This window comes from Pseudonaja textilis, chromosome 10 (genome assembly GCF_049901715.1).
Source record: "Pseudonaja textilis isolate UNSWEBS1 chromosome 10, rPseTex1.2, whole genome shotgun sequence".
NCBI classification, from domain to species: domain Eukaryota; kingdom Metazoa; phylum Chordata; class Lepidosauria; order Squamata; family Elapidae; genus Pseudonaja; species Pseudonaja textilis.
The window spans coordinates 25,594,435-25,614,552 of NC_141999.1; the positions used below are offsets into that span (position 1 = coordinate 25,594,435).

The 20,118-nt window shown below is 62.3% G+C and overlaps 1 protein-coding gene across 1 annotated transcript; it reads right to left on the reverse strand.

Annotated features, from left to right (window-relative positions):
• Window positions 1-1,414: 1,414 nt before the first annotated feature.
• VASP (vasodilator stimulated phosphoprotein) lies at window positions 1,415-19,508 on the reverse strand. The gene is given in 14 exon segments (XM_087939338.1): window positions 1,415-1,534; window positions 1,835-1,865; window positions 1,867-1,893; window positions 2,159-2,240; window positions 3,628-3,673; window positions 4,470-4,506; window positions 4,805-4,865; window positions 5,569-5,666; window positions 5,794-6,086; window positions 6,567-6,634; window positions 7,324-7,396; window positions 7,656-7,824; window positions 8,838-9,009; window positions 19,069-19,508. Coding segments are annotated over 14 exon segments (1,527 nt in total). The 5' UTR covers window positions 19,401-19,508; the 3' UTR covers window positions 1,415-1,496.
• Between the last annotated feature and the right edge of the window lie 610 nt (window positions 19,509-20,118).

Genomic DNA, 20,118 nt, shown 5'->3' on the forward strand with positions numbered 1-20,118 from the left:
TTTAAGGGGCAGAAATAAGAACCTATAGAGATTCTGAGGTTTGCTTAACGGCCGCTACAAAATAAGTTGTAAAATCAGGTCCAGGCATGTGGGCGCCTTGCCCTGCGGCCGTCATGATTTTGCAGTGGGAATTCCAGGCTCCCTTATGGTCGCTCGGTTGGGCCTGCCTGTATATTGTGAACAAAGCCACCGGCCTCCACCCCCCCCCCAGCCCCCCCAGCCTTCCCTCCTGCCCTGGTGGGTGCAGGCTTTTCCCAGGCCTTCCTGGCAGGGTGTTCAAACCCGGAGGGATCCTGCCCTCGGCCTCGTGCCCCCTGCTCCCCAGAGCTCAACGGAAGGAAACGGGCAGACGCCGAAAGCTTCGTAACTTTACAAAAAAGGAAAAGGTTTATTCGTAAGAGAGTCTGGTGGACGTGCCCGAGATCCTAGTGCCCGTCTGCAGGCGATGTGTGCGGTGTGGCGGAAGGGTGGAAAGAGGTCGGGCAGAGGTGCCCAGCAGATCAGTAATAACAATAACAATAATAATAAAATCAAAATATAATATTCTATCCAGCTTGACAAAAACAAAGTCAAAAAATTACAGCTCAGTAGAAAAGCCAAGACCCTGCCCCGTTTCCCTCCGTGGCCTGAAGGAGGGAGGAGGGGGGAAAACCCTCTTGTTTAAAAAAAACGACCCAGAGGGTGGGGCCTTCGAGAAGAAAAACATCCTGAAAGGGGCCCCCTCCCCTTGCACGGAACCAAAAAGGTACAAAACCAAGTGAAACCAGCCGAAGACGTGGAATGCGGAAGGGTCTTTGGGGGGGGACTGACAGGGCCCTTCCCTGGCCCAGAGGAGCCCCATCTTTGGAGAGGGGCAGGTCCCCCAGGAGCAGCAGCGTTCCCGGCTGGAGGGGCTGACGGGGGGCTCCCAGCCGAGGCTTCCCTGCCAGCTGCAACGGGGGGCGCTGGGACCCGCCTCTCCATCGCTCTGCCCATCACTTATGCCGCCTCTTCTGCAGGAGGAAGAGGGAGGGGGCTCAGAAATGCTCCCAGGAGGGGGAGGATATGGGAACCCCCCAGAACTGCCCATCCGGGCCCTTGTAAGCTGCCAGGAGGGAGGGCCTCCTGGGGGGAGGGAACCAAGCACAGTTCTTGGCCGAGAGCCAAAAATGGGAGGGGGCAGAGGGACTGGCCCTTCCTGGGCTGGGGAGAGGGAGCCCCTTCCGCCAGGGAAAGAGCCCGCTTCCTTCCGGGAGGGGGTTTCCTGCTATTGCTCTGGGTAAGGCACAGGTGGGGTCCTGCCCTTCCTGGGGTGGGGGCCAGCACAGGTTGTCCCTTTCCCCCACCCCAAAATTGCACAGTGGGAGCCAACGAGGGAAGGGGGTGTGTGGGGCTGGTCTGGTGCATGGGGGGGCAGAAAAGTGAGGAGGGGGCCTTGTGATTCTCCATTTTATTCTCTCTGCGCCTGAGGGAGAATTAGGCTGTGGACTCCGGGTGCCACCGGCTGGGTCTGGGGGCTAAGGGGACCCCCTCTTCCGAAGCTCCGCGATGAACGCTGTAGAGGGGGCGAAACAATTGGGGGTCAGTTTCGGGCAATTATGCACAGCCTTCTCTACTCCGGGACCCCCCAAACCGTCCCCAGGCAGAGCTGGGGGGGTGGGTTTACCCGTCAATGCTTCTCCCCTGATGCAGTCTCTGGGGTGCCCTACCCCCCCCCCCCGTGGGGCTTTCCCATGGGAAGAGCACGCGGCCGTTCAGGTCCCGCTCCATCTAGGCCACGGGCACAGCAGCTGCCCCCCCCTCGTCCAGAATGAGGGTGGGGGGCCCCTGGCCTTCTGGCTGCCTGCCAACCCACCTTGGATTATCTCCTCTTTGACCTTCTGTAGCTTCACGCCGAACCTCCTGCAGAAGTTCCTGGGGGGAGGACACGCCTTTAGGGAAAAGAGCCTGGATCTTGGGTGGGGGGCAGAAAGGGCAAGGCTGGACTCCTGCAGCGCCCAACCCAGGCCCTTCTGAACCCAGCAGGCTGGCATGAGTGCCACTTGACACCCCCCTGCCCCCGCCCCAGGCCTGAAGCACGCGTGGCGCCAAGGCCTCGGAGCGCCAGGAGGGGCCGGGGTGAACCAGGCTGCCCAGTGCTCCCCAGAGGGGCCGGGGCCGGGGCCGGGCCTGGGCTCACCTGTTTCACCCGCTCCAGCTCAGATTCATCCCCTGCGCCCCCCGCGGGCTCCCCGGCCGTCATGGCTCCCGCAGATTTCATCCTGGGAGGGGGAGGAAAGGGGGAGGGTCAGGGCCACAGCCGTCTTCCCTGGTGCCCCCGTTCCTGAGAGCCCCCCAGCAGGGCCCTTCCAGGCCAGGCGGGGGCTCAGGGTTGGCAGGGGGCAACAAATGGCTGGCTTGCCCAGAGGTGAGCGAGGGGTCCTTGGGCTCTTCTGGCAGGTGCTCCGTTACCCAAACCAGGCGACATCACTGGCCCTGATGCGGTTAGCTAGTTGGTTCATGAAACGTCTGCACGAAAACACCCAAACACTCTCTCTCACACACACACACACACCCACACCCATGTCAACCCTGAGCTACAAATCCTCTCCTTCACTGGCAGAGGACGCATTGGGGCACAGTCCACCCTCCCCCTCGCAGGAGACGGGCCCGGGGCCCCTTGGGGAGGGCGGGAGACCAGGAAGGGGGACTCCAAAGCAGCAAGAACCCCCATGCTGAAGGCCACGAAGCCGAGAGGGAGGGCCCTCATCCTGGAGGCAGGAGGGTGGGGGGGGGGGGGGGGGGCCTTGGGAACAGCTGGAGAGGAGCAAAGCCTTGGGGAGCCGGAAGCCAAAGCAGCCAGAAAGCACCAGCAGCCCCCAAACCCGAGGAGCCCAGCGGGGGCAGAAGGGGCAGAAGGGGCCGGGACCCTCTTCCTGGCACCATTTTCACCCTGGAGGAGGGGCTGGTTCCTTTTTTTCTGGCTTGCTGGAGACGCTCACGGCCCCTTCCCTGCCCCCTGCCCCGGGGGTGGCTCGGCCTGATGCCAGCAGGGGCAGGAAGGGGCCCTGTTCTCCCCGAGACGGGGCCTCAGAGGCAGGCAAGTCAAAGGGCGACCCCCCCACCTTCTCAGCTGCAGCCCCTCCAGTCAGCCATCCCCTGGCATCCAACCAGCCTGGGTGATGCGGTCAGGGCTCAAGTGGAGAAGCTGCTGCCCCCAACGTCTGCCAAAGCCCCCTGGAGAGCAGGCCTTGGGCCCCGGGGACCAACCGGCGGACTTCAACTCCCAGGAGTCCTGAGTCAGCCATGCTGGCTGAGGAATTCTGGGGCTTGAAGTCCACGGGTCGCGCTGCCCTCCCCTGCTGTATGTCTCTGGCTTCCCAGCCCCTCCTGCCTGATACCTAAAGTGGCCGACCTGTGGCCGACCTGTGGCGGGGGCCGCAGTGGTCTTCTGGCTCACAGCTGTCCTGATGGGGGAAGAGAGAGACTCAGTTGCAGGCTGGGAAGCGGGGGAGGATCGGGGGGGCCTTGCGTGTGCACAAGGCGGCTCAGCTCGTCCCTGCTCTCTCTCTCGGGGCTGCCTGCAAGGAACTTGGGCGGGGGCGGGAGAACCCCTCCCACTGTGGGGGGGTCAGGAACCCGGTGGGGGAGGAGGAAGGTGCCCCTCACCTGGGCAATGTCGTACCGGACTTCTCCCACGGTCTCCGGAAGGCATCTGCAACGATCAAGCGAGGGACGGTTGTGGGGAGCGTGTTCTGGGTGTGAGGTCTTCCCCACCTGTGGGAGGCAGCCCAGCCCACCCCCCCCCCCACACCCCCCGTCCCAATGTCCTTTTCGCTCTTTCCCCGCTTATAGGATTCCAGCACTTAAACCCTCCATGCAGCTGGGCTCACTTGCTGAGCTGCCTTCAGCCATTTCTTACTAGGGACCTGCTCTCGTCTTCTCATACGTGACACAGATCAAAGCGTGATGGGGTTACACGGGGGAGTTTCCTTTCACAACCTGTTACTTTCAAGAATCCCCCTCAATCATGAGGACTAGAATGTTTTTTGAAGGAACGAAGGCAGAGAGACTCCATAACTCTGTGCCGTTCAAGGGAGGAAAGCGTGGAAAACATTCCACGGCTCTTTTCCTGGGGCGGGTGGGGGATCAAACTTACACAGAGACCCCCCCACCCAGACAGAAGGTCCCACGTTGGAGACCTGGCCATTTGCTCCCAGGCGGGGGGGCAGCGCTGAAGCAGTCGCAAACGGGTGCCTCCGTTCCCACAACCTGCCAATTAACCTGGCTTTGATCCGGGCTCTTTCCAGGCCCTTTCCAGGGCTGTGTTTGTGTTTCAGCGGGTTGGGCAAGGCCAGGAAGTGGGCAGGATCAGTGACCAGGCTCAGCAAGCGGTGTGAATGCAGCGGTCAGCCTGTGCTGATCGGGAGGGGGCGGCAGGGAGCCTCTCGGGCAGCCCAAGGACCAGGGGTTGCCCTGGGGGCCTCCGGCAGCAGCCCCCTCTGACCCACCTGTGGGCTTGGCACCAGTGGCATCGGCGTCCTCTTGCTGGGGGCAAAAGAGAGGGTCAAAGGTCAGGGGGCTCCCAACTTGCCCTCAGTGCCCCTCACGACTTCCTCATTCCCACGAAGACCCCTTTGGCAGGAGCACCACAACTGGGGGCGGCTGGTCCGACTTGAGATTGATTGGCACCTGGCCTCCCACGGCCACTCAGCCACGGAGGGGGGGAGGGGTCTGCATTCTGCCTCCCCCGTTTCCACCCCACTAAAGTGCAGCTGGCAGGCCATGCGCCCCCCCCCAACGGACCGGGATGGGAAAGTCCCTTGGGGGCCCCACCCAGACTCACCTGCAAAGGGCCCTCGTCCTTCTTTGGAACCACCTTCTCGCTTTGCTCCGCCACTCGCCTTCTGGGGGCGGAGGAGACAGAAGACGCTAAACCTCCTTTCCCCCCGCTCTGCACGCCCCCGGGCAGATAAGACCCCACACACACACACACACACTTGTGTTTAGGAGCCTGTGGGGAGGGGGGCAGCGCCAGGATGCCCCTCGGGCCCAAAGCAGGTGGCCCTGTCCAAGCAGACGCTGCAGGCCATCGGCTGGGTGGGAGACCCGGCCCCTCTGGGCCCCCGGGGCTTTCAGGGACTTTCAGGGACTTTCAGGGACTTGTGGGTGCGAGAGACGCTACTTCTCTTCTGGCTCTTGAAGCCACGACCTTCCCCTCCAAGACCCCTCCCCACCCGGCCTGCCAGCCAACGGCTTTCCCAATGACTGCACACACCCCCCAGCTGCAAAAGTCATCCCACCCCACCCCACAAAGGCTGCCCTTCTGAATACCGGAGCAGCCAGGGGGTCCCGCCAGCACGCACACACACACACACACACACACACACGTAGTGTCCCTGAGTCACTGCCCCCCCCCCAAAAAAAACATTTCTCAGCCCTGGGAGGGCCAAACCGGGCGTTTCTGGCCTCCCCCCACCTCCTACAGAGCCTTTTGGTGCTGGGTGGGGGGGGGGGCTGGGTGGGGGGAAATCCTACAACTGGAGAAGCCCCCACAGCCAGGCTACCCCCCCAACGGGCAACCCCTCCCCCACAGCTGTGCCCACTCACCGCCTGGCTAACTTGGCACTCATTTCTTCCATCAGCCCCCCTCCCCCGGGAGCGCTGGGGGGGGCTCCTGCGCCAGGGGGGGGCTTTGCTCCTTCCTCCTGCAGGAGAGGGAAGATGGGGGGAGTGAGGTGGTCTCCCCCAAACCAATGCCCCCCCCCAACCCACAGCCCCTCCTCCTTGCCACAATATTCAGGGCCGGGAGCCCCTTCCTGCCCCCGGACTCACCTTCCCCGTCTTCTTCAGCCTGGCTCCTGCCAGTGCTGCGGCCAAGCCGGTGGGTGGTCCGGCCCCTTCCCCTGGGCCCAGGGAAGCAGGGAGGGGAGGGGCTGGGGGCGGCCCCCCTCCTGAGGGCGGAGGGCCAGGTGGTGGTCCCGGCGGAGGGGGGGGCCCAGGAGGAGGGGGAGGGCCGCTGTGGGCTCCCAGCGGTGGGCCAGGAGGTCCTGGCGGTGGCCCAGGGGGGGCTGGAGGTGGTCCCGGGGGTGGCGGAGGGCCACCTGCTGGAGGGGTGACCTGAGGGGCTGCAGCAAGAGAGAGAGAGAGAGAGAGATGGGAGCCCCCAGCCGTGGCAGCCCTGCCCCCTCCCCAACCACTGAAGGCAAAGAGGAAATCCCCCCCCCGCCCCCAGGACCCTCTTCCCCAAGCAGTGCCTGCTTCGGCCAACGCCTGGGGGGCGGGGGGGGGGGAGGGGCACAGCCGGTTCCTCCTTTGGGCCCTCCGAGCAGCTACCAGATCCTCTCCCCCACCCTGAAGAATGGGGCCCTTGGCCAGCCAGGGGGAGGTCCCCTAAGGTAGGGACCCCCAACCTCAGCCTCTCTAAGATTCACAGACTTCGGTTCCCAGAATTCCTCTTTCCTTTGCCAGGCCGGCCGAGGAACTCTGGGAGTTGAAGTCCCCAAGTCTTAAAAGGGGCCAGGGACCCCACCTAAGTCCCCCAATGCAAAGCTGACCCGGGGAGGGACGAGCAAGGGGGTGGCGCCCCCACCCGCCCTGGCACCCACCTCCAAGGGGCCCCCGTCGCTCCCGCTCTGCCTGCTCCGGCTGCTCCTTCTCCAGCGGCTGCTGGTGCCTGGGATGAAGAGGGCGGAAGAGGCCTCAGTGCCCGCTGGCAGCCCCCGCAGGCCTCCTGCTCCCGAGCCCCCAGCCCCCCCCCTCGGCCCACCACAGCAGCACACTCACGTTGGCAGCGGGGCAGGCGGCTCGGGCAAGAGGCTGGAAAGGGGGACGCCACACATCGCCAGGGGGGACGAGGTGGAGCCCAGCCGACCCAGCGGGCGTTTGCCCCAGCAGGAGCCCCGCAAGCCGATTAGCCGCTAATCTGATCAAGGAGGGCCTTTTCACACACACACACACACACACACACACACACACACACACACCCTTGCTTTCTGCTCTGGGCAATTCCTCTGGCATCTAAGGAGGCACGGCAGGCACCAAAGGAGACCCTCCGGGGGCAGTTTGGCTTGGAGCCGGACCTGGGGGGGGGTCTCCTGCGGCCCCCACCCCCGTCCCTTGCAAAGGGGAAGCCTGGCACCCTCCACTCTGGGCAAGGAAAGGGGTTTTTTTTTCCGTTTCTCCTCGAGTGTGTGGCTTGTTCAAACAAAAGGCCGAGTAAAGTGAGAACAATCGCTCTTTTCTTTTCTTCCCCTTCGCTCCTGTCCGAAAACATTTGACGAAGTCGGAGAAACTTCCTCCTTCTGCAAGGGGCCGGCCCCTCCCTCCCCCCGCAGCTCCTCCACCTGGCGGGGCTTCCGGTACCTTTTCGGCTGCTCTGCCAGTTCGTCTGCAGTGGGTCCATTCTGGGTGGGGCGCAGGGGGGGTGCCAAGTTTCCTGGGGGGACGCAACCCAAACAACAGGTTGGTACCCCAGAGGCCAACCAGTAGATCAGCCCTTCTCCAGACCCAGGAGCCCCCCTTCTGCCCCCCAGAGAGCCCCCTCCCTTTGGGGGAGAGGCGGGGGGGGCTTGGGAGGTTGCTTCCTCTTGGGGAGCCTGGGTGGGGCCACTTGGGGGACCTGAGCCGTATCTCCTGGCTCAGCCCCCCCCCCGTCCCCGGTCCCCAACCACGGTGCCCCCCCTACTCCGCCTCACCAGTGTCCAGGGCCTCCAGGGCATACATCATGCCATTGGCAAACTGGCTGGCGTCCTCTTTGCTGCTGAAGTTGAGCCCCCAGACCTGGCGAGCATCGCGCCACTGGTGGAAGTTGGGCGTGGCCTGGTTGTACTTCAGCCCCTTCACGATCGGACTGTTGATGACCACCTGCAGAGACAGAGACGTGGGTAGAGCCGGCTGAGGAGGCCCCGTGGACCTCGGGGTGCTGCCCCAGGGCACAGCCCTGTCCCCCCGCAGCGGGCACCCCCGGCCCGGCCCCTTCCACGGCCCAGCAGAGGTTCTGGGGGCTCCAGAGCCGGAGGAAACGCTCCCTTGGGGCCAGGACTGCATCCACGCAGCCTTTGGCTCCACTTGGGGAATTGGTAGTTTTATTCATAAATAATAAATATATAATAATAATAATAATAATAATAATAATAATAATAATAATAATAATAATAATAATAATAATAATAATAAAAACAATACAGGCCGCCCTCCACTTGCAAACATTTCTTTAGGGACCGTTCAAAGTTAGAGCAGCTTTGTAGAAAGGGACTTATGGCCCTTTTCCCCTGACAACCGTTGCTGCCTCCCCAGGGACACGTGGCCAAAATCCAAGCGCTTGTCAACTGACCCGTAGTCACGACGGTCGCAGTGTCCCGGGGTCACATGATCCCCTGCACAAGCAAATGCCGGGGGGTGGGGGGTGGGATGGAGCCAGGATACTAAATAACTGCAGTGATTCACTTAACAGCTACCTGCATCCAGAAAGGTCATAAAAAGGGGGCAAAACTCCCTTAGCAACTATCTCGGTTAGCAACAGAAATTTGGAGCTCCACTGTGGCCGTAAGTCGAGGATTGCCTGCAAGGTCGCTACTTTTCAATGGAAGGGGATTTTAAAGCAGAGCAGAGGATGAGGAAGTAAGCTTGGAATTCTTCCCTCAACTTGTGCAGGAGACTAAGGGGTGGACAGAGGCAAACATGGAGGGGGGCACCCATACCCCCCCCCCCAAAGAGGAAGGGGCCTCCCCCCACAATGTGGGCACCAGCTCAGACTGGGGAGCGTGGGAAGCTTTATCGGCCGGCCCTGGGATGTTTGGGCCTCCAGATGACCCCCAGGGGCGGCTGGGAGGGCTGTTGTTTAAAACCACTGGGGGGGAGGGGGGGCGTGGAGTTACCTGCTGATCTGGCTGCATCTTGCGGCCCACCACCCGGAAGCTGTTGTTGGCCGGACTGTGGTAGATCTGGATGCGGCTGAAGGCCTGGGCTCCACTTCCTGCCGGGACCCACTTTTTATTGGCATCGTCATAAAGCATCACCGTGGCCCGGGTGCTGCAGACCACCGACTCGCTGGAGGAAGAGACAGAAGCCCCACCGAGGGGAGGGTCAGACACAGCAGGAACGGGGCGCAAACTGGGTCACACAGCCCCCTCCCCAGCAGTCTTTACCCCCACTGAGTTCGCCCCACGGCTGCCATCAACAGGGCCGGTCTGTCTCAAAACACCTGTCCCAGGTGAGACAGGAGGCGACGTTTGTGTTAGACGTGTTCACCTACAGATTCTCACCTTGCCTTTGGTGTGGAGCAGGGGCGTCCAGCCGTGCAACTTTAAGGCTCGTGGATCTCAACTCCCAGAAATTCAAGTGGGGATTGAATTCTGGGGTCCCGGGACTCCTGGGGATTGAAGTCCGCAAGACTTAAAGCTGCCAAGACTGACCAGCAGGAAGGGACAGGAGGGGACGGGGGAGGAACCGGTCAGGTGCAAAGGGGCTTCCTCTCCGCTTAAGATCCGGGATGAATGTCCCAGAGGGGGAAAGGGATTCTGCCCCCTTGGTGAAGGCACAGGACGCCTGAATGGGAGGGCCCGCCTCCTGGAGGGGGTCGCACCCCTGGCACCCTGGACCCCACTGTCCAATAACGCCCCCCCCCCCCAGTTAACCTCATCTGGTGAGCCACAGAGGGGCCCCCGACCCTTCTAAGCCAGGGTGCAACACTTCCTGATACACCTATCGGAAGCGGAAGAGCTGGGGCTTGGGGGCTTGTGCACCGCCCCACCCAATTCTCCTCAGTTCCAGACGGGTTAAATGTATTTATTGATTTGCGTTTCATATTTCTAAACCATCCAAACCCTTCAGGTCAGAAAGACGCAGCATTGCTCAGTGAAGAACAATTCACGGGTAGGAAAAGTGCCCACAAATTCCTCTGGGCTGCACTTCCATTGTCAAAGAGGGAGGGGCCCTTTGTGGCCAGTGCAAAAAAGGATTAAGGGCGAAGTATGCAAAAGTATTTGCATTTTGTCAAAGGATTTCTATTGTTCGCAGCTCTGCCTCCCTTGTCCCCCCCAGTCTGAAATTTGGATAAAGAAAAGGGCTAATTATTCTGCCAGTTTCTTCCTTCTCTGGAAGTTATGGGGAAGGGGAGAGGAAGGGAAGGGGAGAGGAAGGGAAGGGAAGCCCAGTGAGTCCTCCTCAAAGGAGCTGGAGGAATTGTCTTGTAACTTGCAAAACAGGAAAAACGGAAGGCCCAGGAAGGCAAGGGGGGCTGCGGCTTGGAGGAAGCCTCGCTGGGGGTGGCACAGAAAGAAATGCCCACAGATGAACTCTAATCTGCCAGTTACAGCCGTAGCTGCCTGGGGAGGGGGGAGGGGGAGGAGGATTCCAGCTGTGTGGGGCCATGGCACATCTGCCTCCAGGGAAAGCAGCCCCAGCCAAAACAAAAGCAGGACCCCCTCCCTCCCCCCACCCAGTGAGCTCCTCCCCTGCCAGGCCCAGCCCCGCCCCCCCTTGAACTGGGAGAGCCAGACCTCCAGGCAGGTTGGGGCAGAGCCCAGCCCAGCTGCCGACAGCTGCTCACTGGAGGAGGGGGGCAGACTTCTGGGGCCCCTGGGCTGGCATAAAAGCCCAGGGGAGCCTCCGAATCCGGCAAGAGGGCAGCAGCCCAGCTGAGGACTCCTCTAAAGCAGGCCTCTCCCACCTCGGCCACTTGAAGACGGCTGGACTTCAACTCCAGAATCCCCCAGCCTTAAAGTGGCTGAGGTTGGAGACCCCTGCTCGGAAGAAGAACCAGGTGCAGGGAACAATTTGCCCAAAACTATCACAGGGCTCCACAAAGGTTGAAAAATATCCGTAATTGCAGCCGTGCAAAATGAGGTACTGAGAAAAATCAGCTTCCTGAAAAACAGCAGCCGCTTTTCATTACAAGGGAAGGTTGAGTAAGTTTCTGTGCCCCGGGAAAGAACGCAGGGCTGGCACACCTGGAGGGGAAGCAGGGCAGGTGAGCGAGGAGGTTTCTGGCAGCCGGAGGTAAGGCTGTGGCTCCCACACAACTGCTTGCTTTCCCACTCCCAAAGCCAGGGCCTTCTGCCCCATCCCACACGGCACACGCGTTGCATGAACGAGGCAGCCCAGAGGCCCCCGGCTTGCTTCATCCTGGCAGGTAGTTCTACCTGTCTGAAGCTGGACAACCCTGGATGGAATCCACAGAATCGCTGCCTTCACCTATTGGGCTAAGTCACGGTTTGGTCCCCCACAAGTTAGGACTGACTGACGACATTCAGAACAGAGCTGGAAGGGACCTCGGAGGTCTTCTAGTCCAGCTCACACAGGCCACCCTAGAGTCCAGGGTCTAGACTAGAGGTGGAGCCCCTCCCGCCCTCCCTCCTCTCTGGGGCAGCCCCTCAGACACTGGAAGGCTGCTCCCAGGTCACCGCTGGTCCTCCTTTTCTCTGGGCTAACCAAACCCAGATCCTGCCGCCGTTCTTCCTAGGTTTTGTCCCCAGGCCTTTCATCACCTGAGTGTCACTTTTTCCAAAGCTTTAACGTCTTGTCTGAAATGTGGTGGCCAAAACTGGATGCCGCATTCCAGGTGTGGCCATCCTGAGCGTTTCTATAGCAGCCTCTGCCTTTGTTTATGCAACCAAGGATTGTATTAGCCTTTTGGGCTGCTGCCACCCACCCGGCTAAGCCCAGCTCAGAAAATGTGTGAATGCATCACAGGCAGGAAAAGGGCGAGGGTTTGACTATGGATGGCAGTTCAGCAATGCCTCCCCCTCTCAGCCCCCAAAAAAAATCAGCCCCATGCTCGGTTCTTGTGCTGCCTGGTCCAAACGCAACCTAACCACAAGTGCAGTGATGCAAGGAAGGAAACCAAAGGTTGGGTCAAGCAAACCTCCTTCCTTCCTTCCAGGATGTTGTCGTTGCACAAGGGGGAGAGTGCCAACCTCCACCTCCTGAGCCGGGCATGTGAAGATGAACCAGGCGGCCCCCACCCGCTTCTGCAGCCTGAAGGGCAGGCGGGTCTAAGGCAGGCACCGCCCCGCCCCCTCTCAATATGGAGGCAACCTCCCGATTGCACCCAGCGCTCACTTCTTTGCACCCAGCCAAAACCTGCAGGGAGGCCCCAGCCTGGAGAAATACTCCCCCCCCCCGCTGGACGTCCAGCCCCCACTGGGGGAGGAAGCCCCAGAGTTGCTGCTGCTGCTGTCTCAATATCTCCCCTCCCCTGTGCAAAAGCCTTGCCCGCCTTTGGGCCAGGGAGGAGCACCGGGCAGAGGGGATCAAAGGTCAGGGAGGCAGGGAGGGGCTCGCTCTCCTGCAAGCCCAACCCCCCAAGTGGGGGGGGGAATGTGTCCACCTAGAAATGTTTAACCAAGAGCGGCTGCCCAGAGATGACCACACAAACACCCAGCTGCCTTCTGGCCATGAGCCCTGCGAAGGAAGGGGAGGGCCCACTGGAATCCTGGCCGCTTGGGGGGCTCCCTCGCCTCCCCTGCTAAAAGCCCCCCAGACTGGCCCCTTGCCTTGGGGAGGGAGCAGAATGCCAGGCCTCTGCAGGACCCTCACACACACACACCCCACACTGCCCCGGGAGGCTGGGGCCTATCACAGGACCATGCGCCCCCCCCCAAGCATGTGGTCTGTCTGGGAGCCCCTCCCAACACAGCCAGACAGCTGGAAGGGAAGCAGCAGCAACCATGATGGGTCTCCCCCCACCCCAGAAACTTGGTGTGTGTGTGGGGGGTCCAATCTTACCAGGAGGGGAAGGAGGCACACGGCTGGGGCACCTGGGGAGCGGGGGGAGGGAGCAGAGGCAGCCCAAGGCACAGGAAGAGGGAAGGGAAGCGGGCGGAGGCAAGGAAAACAGCAGCCGCACAGCAGCCCTGCCTTATAAGGGGATGTTGCAGGGCCTGGCCGGGTCCGTGGAGGATGTGGGAATGTGAGGGGGGGCTGGGAAGGGCATGGAGCCCGCCGGCCTCTCTGCCCCCCAAATCAGCCTTAAGCGGGGCTCTGAGTTACCGGCAGGGGGGCGGGGCACAAGGAAGGGGGCAGAGCAGGGTCCCTGCAGGAGCCAGCAGACGTGCCCCCCCCCCCCCCAGCGCGGCCCTTTCCCCAGCTGGGCACCGGGATGCCCACCGTCCGCTCCTCCCTCCATGCCCCATTCACCTGCCCGGGGGCTTCTCCGGCTGCTGGGCCTGGGTCTTCGGGGGGTCAGGCAAAGGGGCCTTTGGCTTGCCCAGCGTGATCCTGCCAAGGGAAGCGGACGTGTCCACCCCAGGTTGCCAGGGGCTCAGCTGGGGTTGCAGGAGGAGGCCGCCCCCCCCAGAGGGGCCCAGGTCGGCTGGGGGTGCAGAGCGGGGGGCCTCTTCCCTCCCACCCCCAAGCCCACCTGAACTGGGTGGAGTGCTTCTCCTTCTCCTTCGGAGGAGCTGGGGCTGTTCTGTGGAAAGAGGCAGTTCAGGGCCCCGGACTTCCCGGGGGGGTCCCAGGGTCAGGGCCAGCCCCCCCGCCCCTTCCCCAGAGCAGGCCCCCAAGGCCCCCGTGTGGGGCAGAGAGGGAAGGCAGCCAAGAGGCCAAGGGGGGCAGCCCAAAGGGACACCTGGGGGGCCCCCGTGGTAGCAAAAGGGGGCAAGGAGCTCTGATGGGCCAGCAAGCAGCCCCCCACGAAGGGGGCCCCGTCTGGGCCAGCTGAGCCGCTGAGCCGCTGCAGCTGAGTCACTTCCTGTCGAGAGGCCTTTCCGGCGTCTTCAGCTTGGGACGTTTTAGGAAAGTGGGGGGACAAGCCAGAGCCACTCTGCGGGGGGAGGGGGGAGAACTGGACGAGGAGCCAGGAAAGAAATGGGGGTGTCTTGAGGGGTCCCTGAGGGCTTTTATTGGACGGCAGCTCCGGAGAGCCTCTGAATCTAGTTGGGAAAATGGCTGGAGGGAGACAAATCCTGGGCTCGGGGAGGGGCGGGGGGGCACCGTCCAGGGAAAGGGCCGCTGGTCAGGCTCCCAAGAGGGAGAGGAGGAAGGTGTGGGGAAAAGACCCCCCCTTAGCTCTGGAGGGAGCGGCCCTCCCCCTTACAACCTTTGGGGGGGACCCATTTGGGGGGCAACCGTGGGTGGGCAGGGCCAGCAGCCACGGCCTCCCTGCTGGCTGCCCAGGTGGAGGGAGCCCCCCTCCTCCTCCTCCACGGAAGGCGGAGGGAGGGGAGGTCACAATGGGTGGGTGGGGAGGGGCTCCCTCCCCTGCAGGGCCTCGGAGCCCTGGGCCCTTTTCCCTGACCTGCTCCTCCCTTGTCCCTCGCAGGTGGTCCTCGACTTACGGCCACAATTGAGCTGGACTTTTCTGTTGCTAAGCAAAACCTTTCTTGCCACAGTTGTTAAGTCGATCCCTGCAGTTGTTTAGTTAGCCATACGGTCATTAAGTGAATCTGGTTTTCCCGTGGACTTTGCCTGGGAGAAGGTCACAAAAGGGGATCGCATGGCCCCCTGGGACGGCTGCGACTGTCATAAATGCAAACCCGTGGGCAAGTACTGACCAGGCGGCCACGGCCGTAAGGGCAAGGAATGTCCCTTTTTCCAGGGCTGCCGGCTCTTCCAAAGGTGGGAAATGGAGGGAAGTGGAGAACTGGCAGGTGAGGGGCAGCCGGAGGGTCCAGAGGAGGGGAGGTCAGGGAGGCCTGGCTGAAGCGCCCCCTGCTGCCCCCTCCCCAGTTCCTGCATTCAGAGCAGGCCAAAGTCCCTCCGAGCTGGATCCCCATTTCTCCCGTAATGCAACTGGGCCCCTCGCAGCAACCCTCTTCCCTCCCACGCAGCTTCTCCGGCTTCTGCTTGGGGGGGAAGCTCTGGCCCTTTTGGGGAGGTGACCTCCCAACAGGGCCCCATTGAGGAGTCTCTGATAGTCTCTGTACCGCTTTGATAGGACCCTGTGAGGTGCTTGCCCTGGTCAACCCTTCCCAAGAAAGGTCCACAGGTCTCAAAGTGGCCCAGGTTGGACCCCCCTGCTCTGAGATCCGACCTTCCTTTGGGTTTGAGGCCCTGCCGTTTTAAGTGAGAAGCGATGAATTTCAGCAACCAAGAAACGTGGAAGTGTCCAACCTTTTAATTGAAGGGCCTGGCTTGCACCCCCTGCCCTTTGCTTTAAAGGAGAGCAACATGGGCTGCTTAGTTCTGGGCCGGATAGTCCGCCTCCCTGGAGCCCCAAAGGTTAAGATGAACATGCCTGCACGCACGCACGCACACGCACACACAGAGCCAGAGAGAAAAGGGGAAATGGGGGAGCCGCCAGGCCTGGCAGGGGTTTTACCAACAGAAAACCTAGGGAAAATCCAAACTGGCAACCAGGCTGGGCGTGTCCTGGCAGAGGAAGGGTTTAAAGTACGTAAAACTCAGTAGCACTGATGATGTCATCCAGTTGGGTCATGAAACGCCTGTGAGAAAACAACCCGGCTCAGAGAGCATTAAGTACAAGTACAATTCCGTTTGGACCCATTTCTGAACCCCCAAATCCCCCAAACTGGGCTTACCAAATGCGCCGGGAAATCTCTCCTATTTCTTGCCCTCTAGAGAGCTGGCGGGGGTAGGAAATCTGGTCAGAGACTGAGGAGTAGTGAGTCCTGGCCCCACCTGAGGCCCCACACGCGTTCTCTCTCAGCCCAACCCTCCTCACAGGGTTGTTGTGTGGGAAACAACCGGGGGACAGAATCCCATGTACCCTAACCCATGCAGTGCAGACGGGGGGGCAACCTGTTGAGAAACACCAAAGGGTCACTTGACGGGGTGGGGAGGGTGGGGGGAAGAGAAGTGACCTTCTTCCCCAAAAGTCTCACTGGGAGGGGCTGCTGCAAGACCCAAACGCCACCGGGGGAATTGCTCACAGCCGCAACTTCTCTTCTGATGCACACCACAAAGCAGCCATAATTCTCTGTTACTTGTGGTCGTGTGTCGTCCCCCCGCCCCTGCTGGTTTTTCTTTCTTTCTTTCTTTCTCTACAGACTTCGGCCGTTTTCCTTGCTCTCTAGGGCTGCTGGACGAGCCTCTGGCTCCCGGGCAGGATGGGCAGCCGTGGCCCCTTTACCACCTGTGGACTTCAACGCCCAGAATTCCCATAGTTCTTGAGCAGCCGGCTGGGTTGGGGGGCCGGTGAGGAGGGGGGAAAGGAGAAGTGGGTTTGATAAGGGTCGACTTTTCTATTTGACTCTTTGCCAAGCACATTTTGAGGGAACTTTTCATTCTGGAAAGGCAGAAAGTCAGCGGAAACAAAGGAGGTGACCATAAGACTTGCCTCCCTTCTGTTTCCAGCCTCCCTGCTGCCTGGGGAATTCTGGGAGTTGAAGTCCATCCATCATCAAGTAGGTGCCAAGTTCAAAAAGCCTTTGTGTTCTAAAGGCTTCCGGCTTATTGCCTCGGCCTCAGGACTGCAGCTGTAGAAAAGACTAAAGCTTTCCCTCTCTCACCTGGCTGCAAGGCCTGGGGAGTCTCTGTCATAATGCTGACCCTGCTTCAAAAGCCCCTTCGGTGTTTCTGGAGGCCTCGAAGCTGGACTGCCCTCCTCACCCGATAGGGGTTTGCAGAAAAGTATTTTAATTGTTTTATGTATGCCCTGAGCTGGCTGCTCCGAGGAGGACTAAGTCTCGGGTGCAGGGCCAATCTCTCTGCCTTTCCTGAAACTCCAGCCCGGCCTTAATTCGCAGTTCCTGCTTGTTGGCTCTTTCGGGTCCCCTGCACATGAACCTTCCTGCCCACCTAAAGCCCCCCTCACGGGAATGCGGAAGGTGGGGGTCTATCCATAGTCAGGAACAACTTAGGAAACGGAGCAGGGACGTCCAACCTTGGCCGCTTTAAGACCTGTGGACTTCAACGCCCAGAATTCCCAAGCCATTCTCAAGTCAGGGCAATTCTGGGAGTTGAAATCCACAGGTCTTAAAGCGGCCAGGGTTGGACGTCCCTGGTTTAGAGAACGAACACAAAATGTGACGCTGCAACACCTTTCATAAAAACATTTTTCTTCACTGAAGTCAGCTTCCTTTATATGAAGGAAACCCTGTACGCGCATTTGGATGAAAACACGATTAAAAATAAAATTATTTAGCAGCCAGAAGAAAAAGTAGTAGCAAGTTTAAGTCCACACTGCTCCTACCAAGGGAATCCTCATGATAGGGAAGGAGAAATGATCCAGCTGGCTTCCCCCAAAACTTTGAATCAAACCTACTAAACTACCCAACAAACTTAATCATTGTGGACTAACTACAAGGGCTACTAAGGCATGCATTTTCCTTTCACGCACAAACACACAAACAGAACGAAATCAAAATTTATTACAAGCTTCTGAGAAACACTCAAATAAGAACAGGAGCCGACAAATTCAGGAATGGTTTCTGTCCAGTTTTAGCAATTGCTGATAAGAGCCTCCATGTACAGGTATTGTATACCTTTCAAACTAACAGCAAAAGTACCAGCAAGGGCCGATTTATCTCTCATGCTTGGTTTAGGGGCTGCCTAAAAGTGTGTTGGCCCAGGACGTTGGGCAGGTCAGCCTTCCCAAAGCTGGACCCTCCAAGTGGCCCTTGAATTGCAAAATCCCCTGGCTACAAGAATGTCGGTGCGCTTTCTTACTGGGAATCATGGGGACCGGAATCCAAAGCTGCTGGAGATCCATTTGATAGGATTGTGTGGTTCCCTTTAACAGAAAAGCTGCGTCTGGGACACCCTGCCAAACAGGGAGCAGCCAAGCCCGCCACCAAAGCCCCTTCCCCTAATAAACGAGAACCTTGGGGCCCAACTCAGCCAACCGTCGGCCACCCCCCACCCCCCACCCCCGCTGCTGACCAAGATCCCGGCTCGCCCTTGAATGGGGCGGGTAGCGGACAGGACAAACCAGGGGGAGGGGGCGGCTCTTCGGGCCAGGTGAGTCCCGGCGCCACCCCCGCCTCCGAGGCCCACCTGGCCGGCCACCGAGGCGGCGCTTTCTCGGCCTCGGCTGAACTTCCGACGGGCGCGAGCTGCTGAGCCGCGTTCCGGAGAACCGGCCGGGGACCCCTCTTCCCGGGGGTTGCGGCCTCGGAGCGCCCGGCAGAAGGGCTGAGGTGGGGCGGGGGGGGGGCTGCCGGGGAGCCCGCGATGACTAAGGCGGCAGGCAGGCAGGAAGCAGCGGCGGGCCTGCCGCCCGGGTCTCCCGCTCGCCAAGGGCTGGCAGGGCCTTCCCGCTTCGGCCAGGGGCTGCCCGGGCTGCGCTCGCCACAAAAGCGCTCTGCCCGCCCTCAGGTCCCCTCCGGCTCAGGCCCCGCGGCGGAAAGGGCCCGTCCCGGAAGGCCAGCCCGGGGGGCGTGCGACGCCGCCCCCGCTCGCAGAGAGCAGGTGGGGAGCTGCCGAGGGGGCAGGTGGCCCGGGAAGGGAACCGGGAGCCTGGCATCTCCCGCGCGCCCCCTTCGCAAGAGCCCGGCCGAGGAGCCGTCCCTCCCCCCGGGCGCCCCCCTCCTTCCGAGGTGCCCGGCCAGGTCGCAGCGGCGGTGCCCCCAAGCCCCAGAAAGTCTCGGCCCGGCGGGCGGGGGAGAAGCGCGGCGAAAGGGAAGGCGCCCATCAGCCGGCGGCGGGGGCTCCACTCGGCCGGTCATCCGCGGCTCCCAGGTGCCTCGGGGTGGGGAGGGGGGGGCGGCATTGCACGCGGGCAGCCCTCGCTTCCCCCGCGCCTCTGCGGGAAGGGGCTACCCAACTTCGCGCTTCCGGAGGAAGGGCGTGCAGAGCCCACACTCCGCTCCGGAAAGCGGGCGGGATCTTTTCCGGGGTGGGCGCCCCTCTCGGCCCGGAGAAGCCCCTTGCCCACGCGGGGAAGTCGCCCCATTTCCGGAGAAGGAGCCTCTCTTCCCGGCAGCCTTTGCCCAACTTCGGCCGCCGAAGCCACGTCGGAGCTGCCTTCCAGGCGGAGGGGGCGACCCTGCCTCTGCCCCGCCGACCCCCGCCCCACCCCAGGCACGGCCGGACGGCTCCGCCGCAGCGCCAAACTTGCGGCTCCTTCGGGGCGGAGACGAGCCGGAAGCCCCGCCGCCGCGCCCGCCAGCCCGCCCGGCCGCCTGCCGGGCAGCGCGGGGGCCGGGCCGGGCCGGGCCGGGCGCGGGCCCAGACAACAAAGGCGGCCGCCCGGCAGGTACTGACCTCATGTCTGCTGCTTTGTGCGCGGCGCTGCAGCCTCGGCTGGCGCTGCTCTGCTGCCTCTGCTGCCGCCGCCGCTGCTGCTGCTGCTCCTCGCCCGCCGCCGCCGCCGCTTCCGCTTCCCAGACCTGGCTGGGTGGGGACGTGGGTGGGGCCGGCCCGGGCTGCTCCCCACCTCGGCCGGGCGGCCTCCGCGCTCCGTGGCCGCGGGCTGCGCTCAGGCGGCGGCAGCCCCCGCCGGGAAGCCCTCCGACCGCGCCCGCCGGCCACTTCCTTCCGCCCCTTCGCCCGCGGCGGCGGCGGCGGCGCTCCGGTCGGGCGCCCCCGGGGTTCATGGCCGCGATCCCGGAGCCAGGCCGGGCGGGGACGGCAGCCAGGCAGGCGCGCGCCCGCTCCGCCTCCGCCCGCTTTGATCCGGCGGCGGTGCCCGTGCGCTGCGCTGCCCCCGCCCGCCGCCGCCGCTTTCCAGCAGGCTCTGCAGCGGCGCCTCTTAAAGGGGGCGAGGCCGGCGCGCTTAAAAGGGCACCGCGAGGGCCGGCGCTGGGGGGCCGGGGGGGAGAAGGGCTCTCTCCGGTGGGGCCCCTTGGGGAAGGCTCAGCCGCGGGCCGGGAGACGCGCCTGGAGCCGCCGTGGCCGAGAACCAAGGCAGCCGCCCCCCCGCCCGGAACCTCTTTCGCCCTCCTGACCGGCTGCCCGGTGGAGCTGAGTGGGGCGAGCCCGGGATCCGAGAGGCAAGGGGGAGACGGGGCCCTCTTAGAGCCCCCCCGCCCCCTTTCGGGGTTGGCCAGGCAGCAGCTGCTTGGTCCTGCGGGGGGGCAGCCACCTGGTCCCCTCTCCCACCCACCCCCTTCGGCTGGCTCAGCAGCTGCCTGCCCCTCAAGGGCTGGTGCCCCCAGTCGGACCCCTGCCGGGCTCTCTCCCTCAGGTTTTCTGCCTGTGCAAGTGCAGCACTTTGGGGGGGGCAGGAGAAGGCCCCCTTAAATGAGGGGGACGGGGGGAGGGGCTGAGTGGTCTTCATCCGTGTGCCCAGAAGGTCCTCTCCTGCTCCTCCTC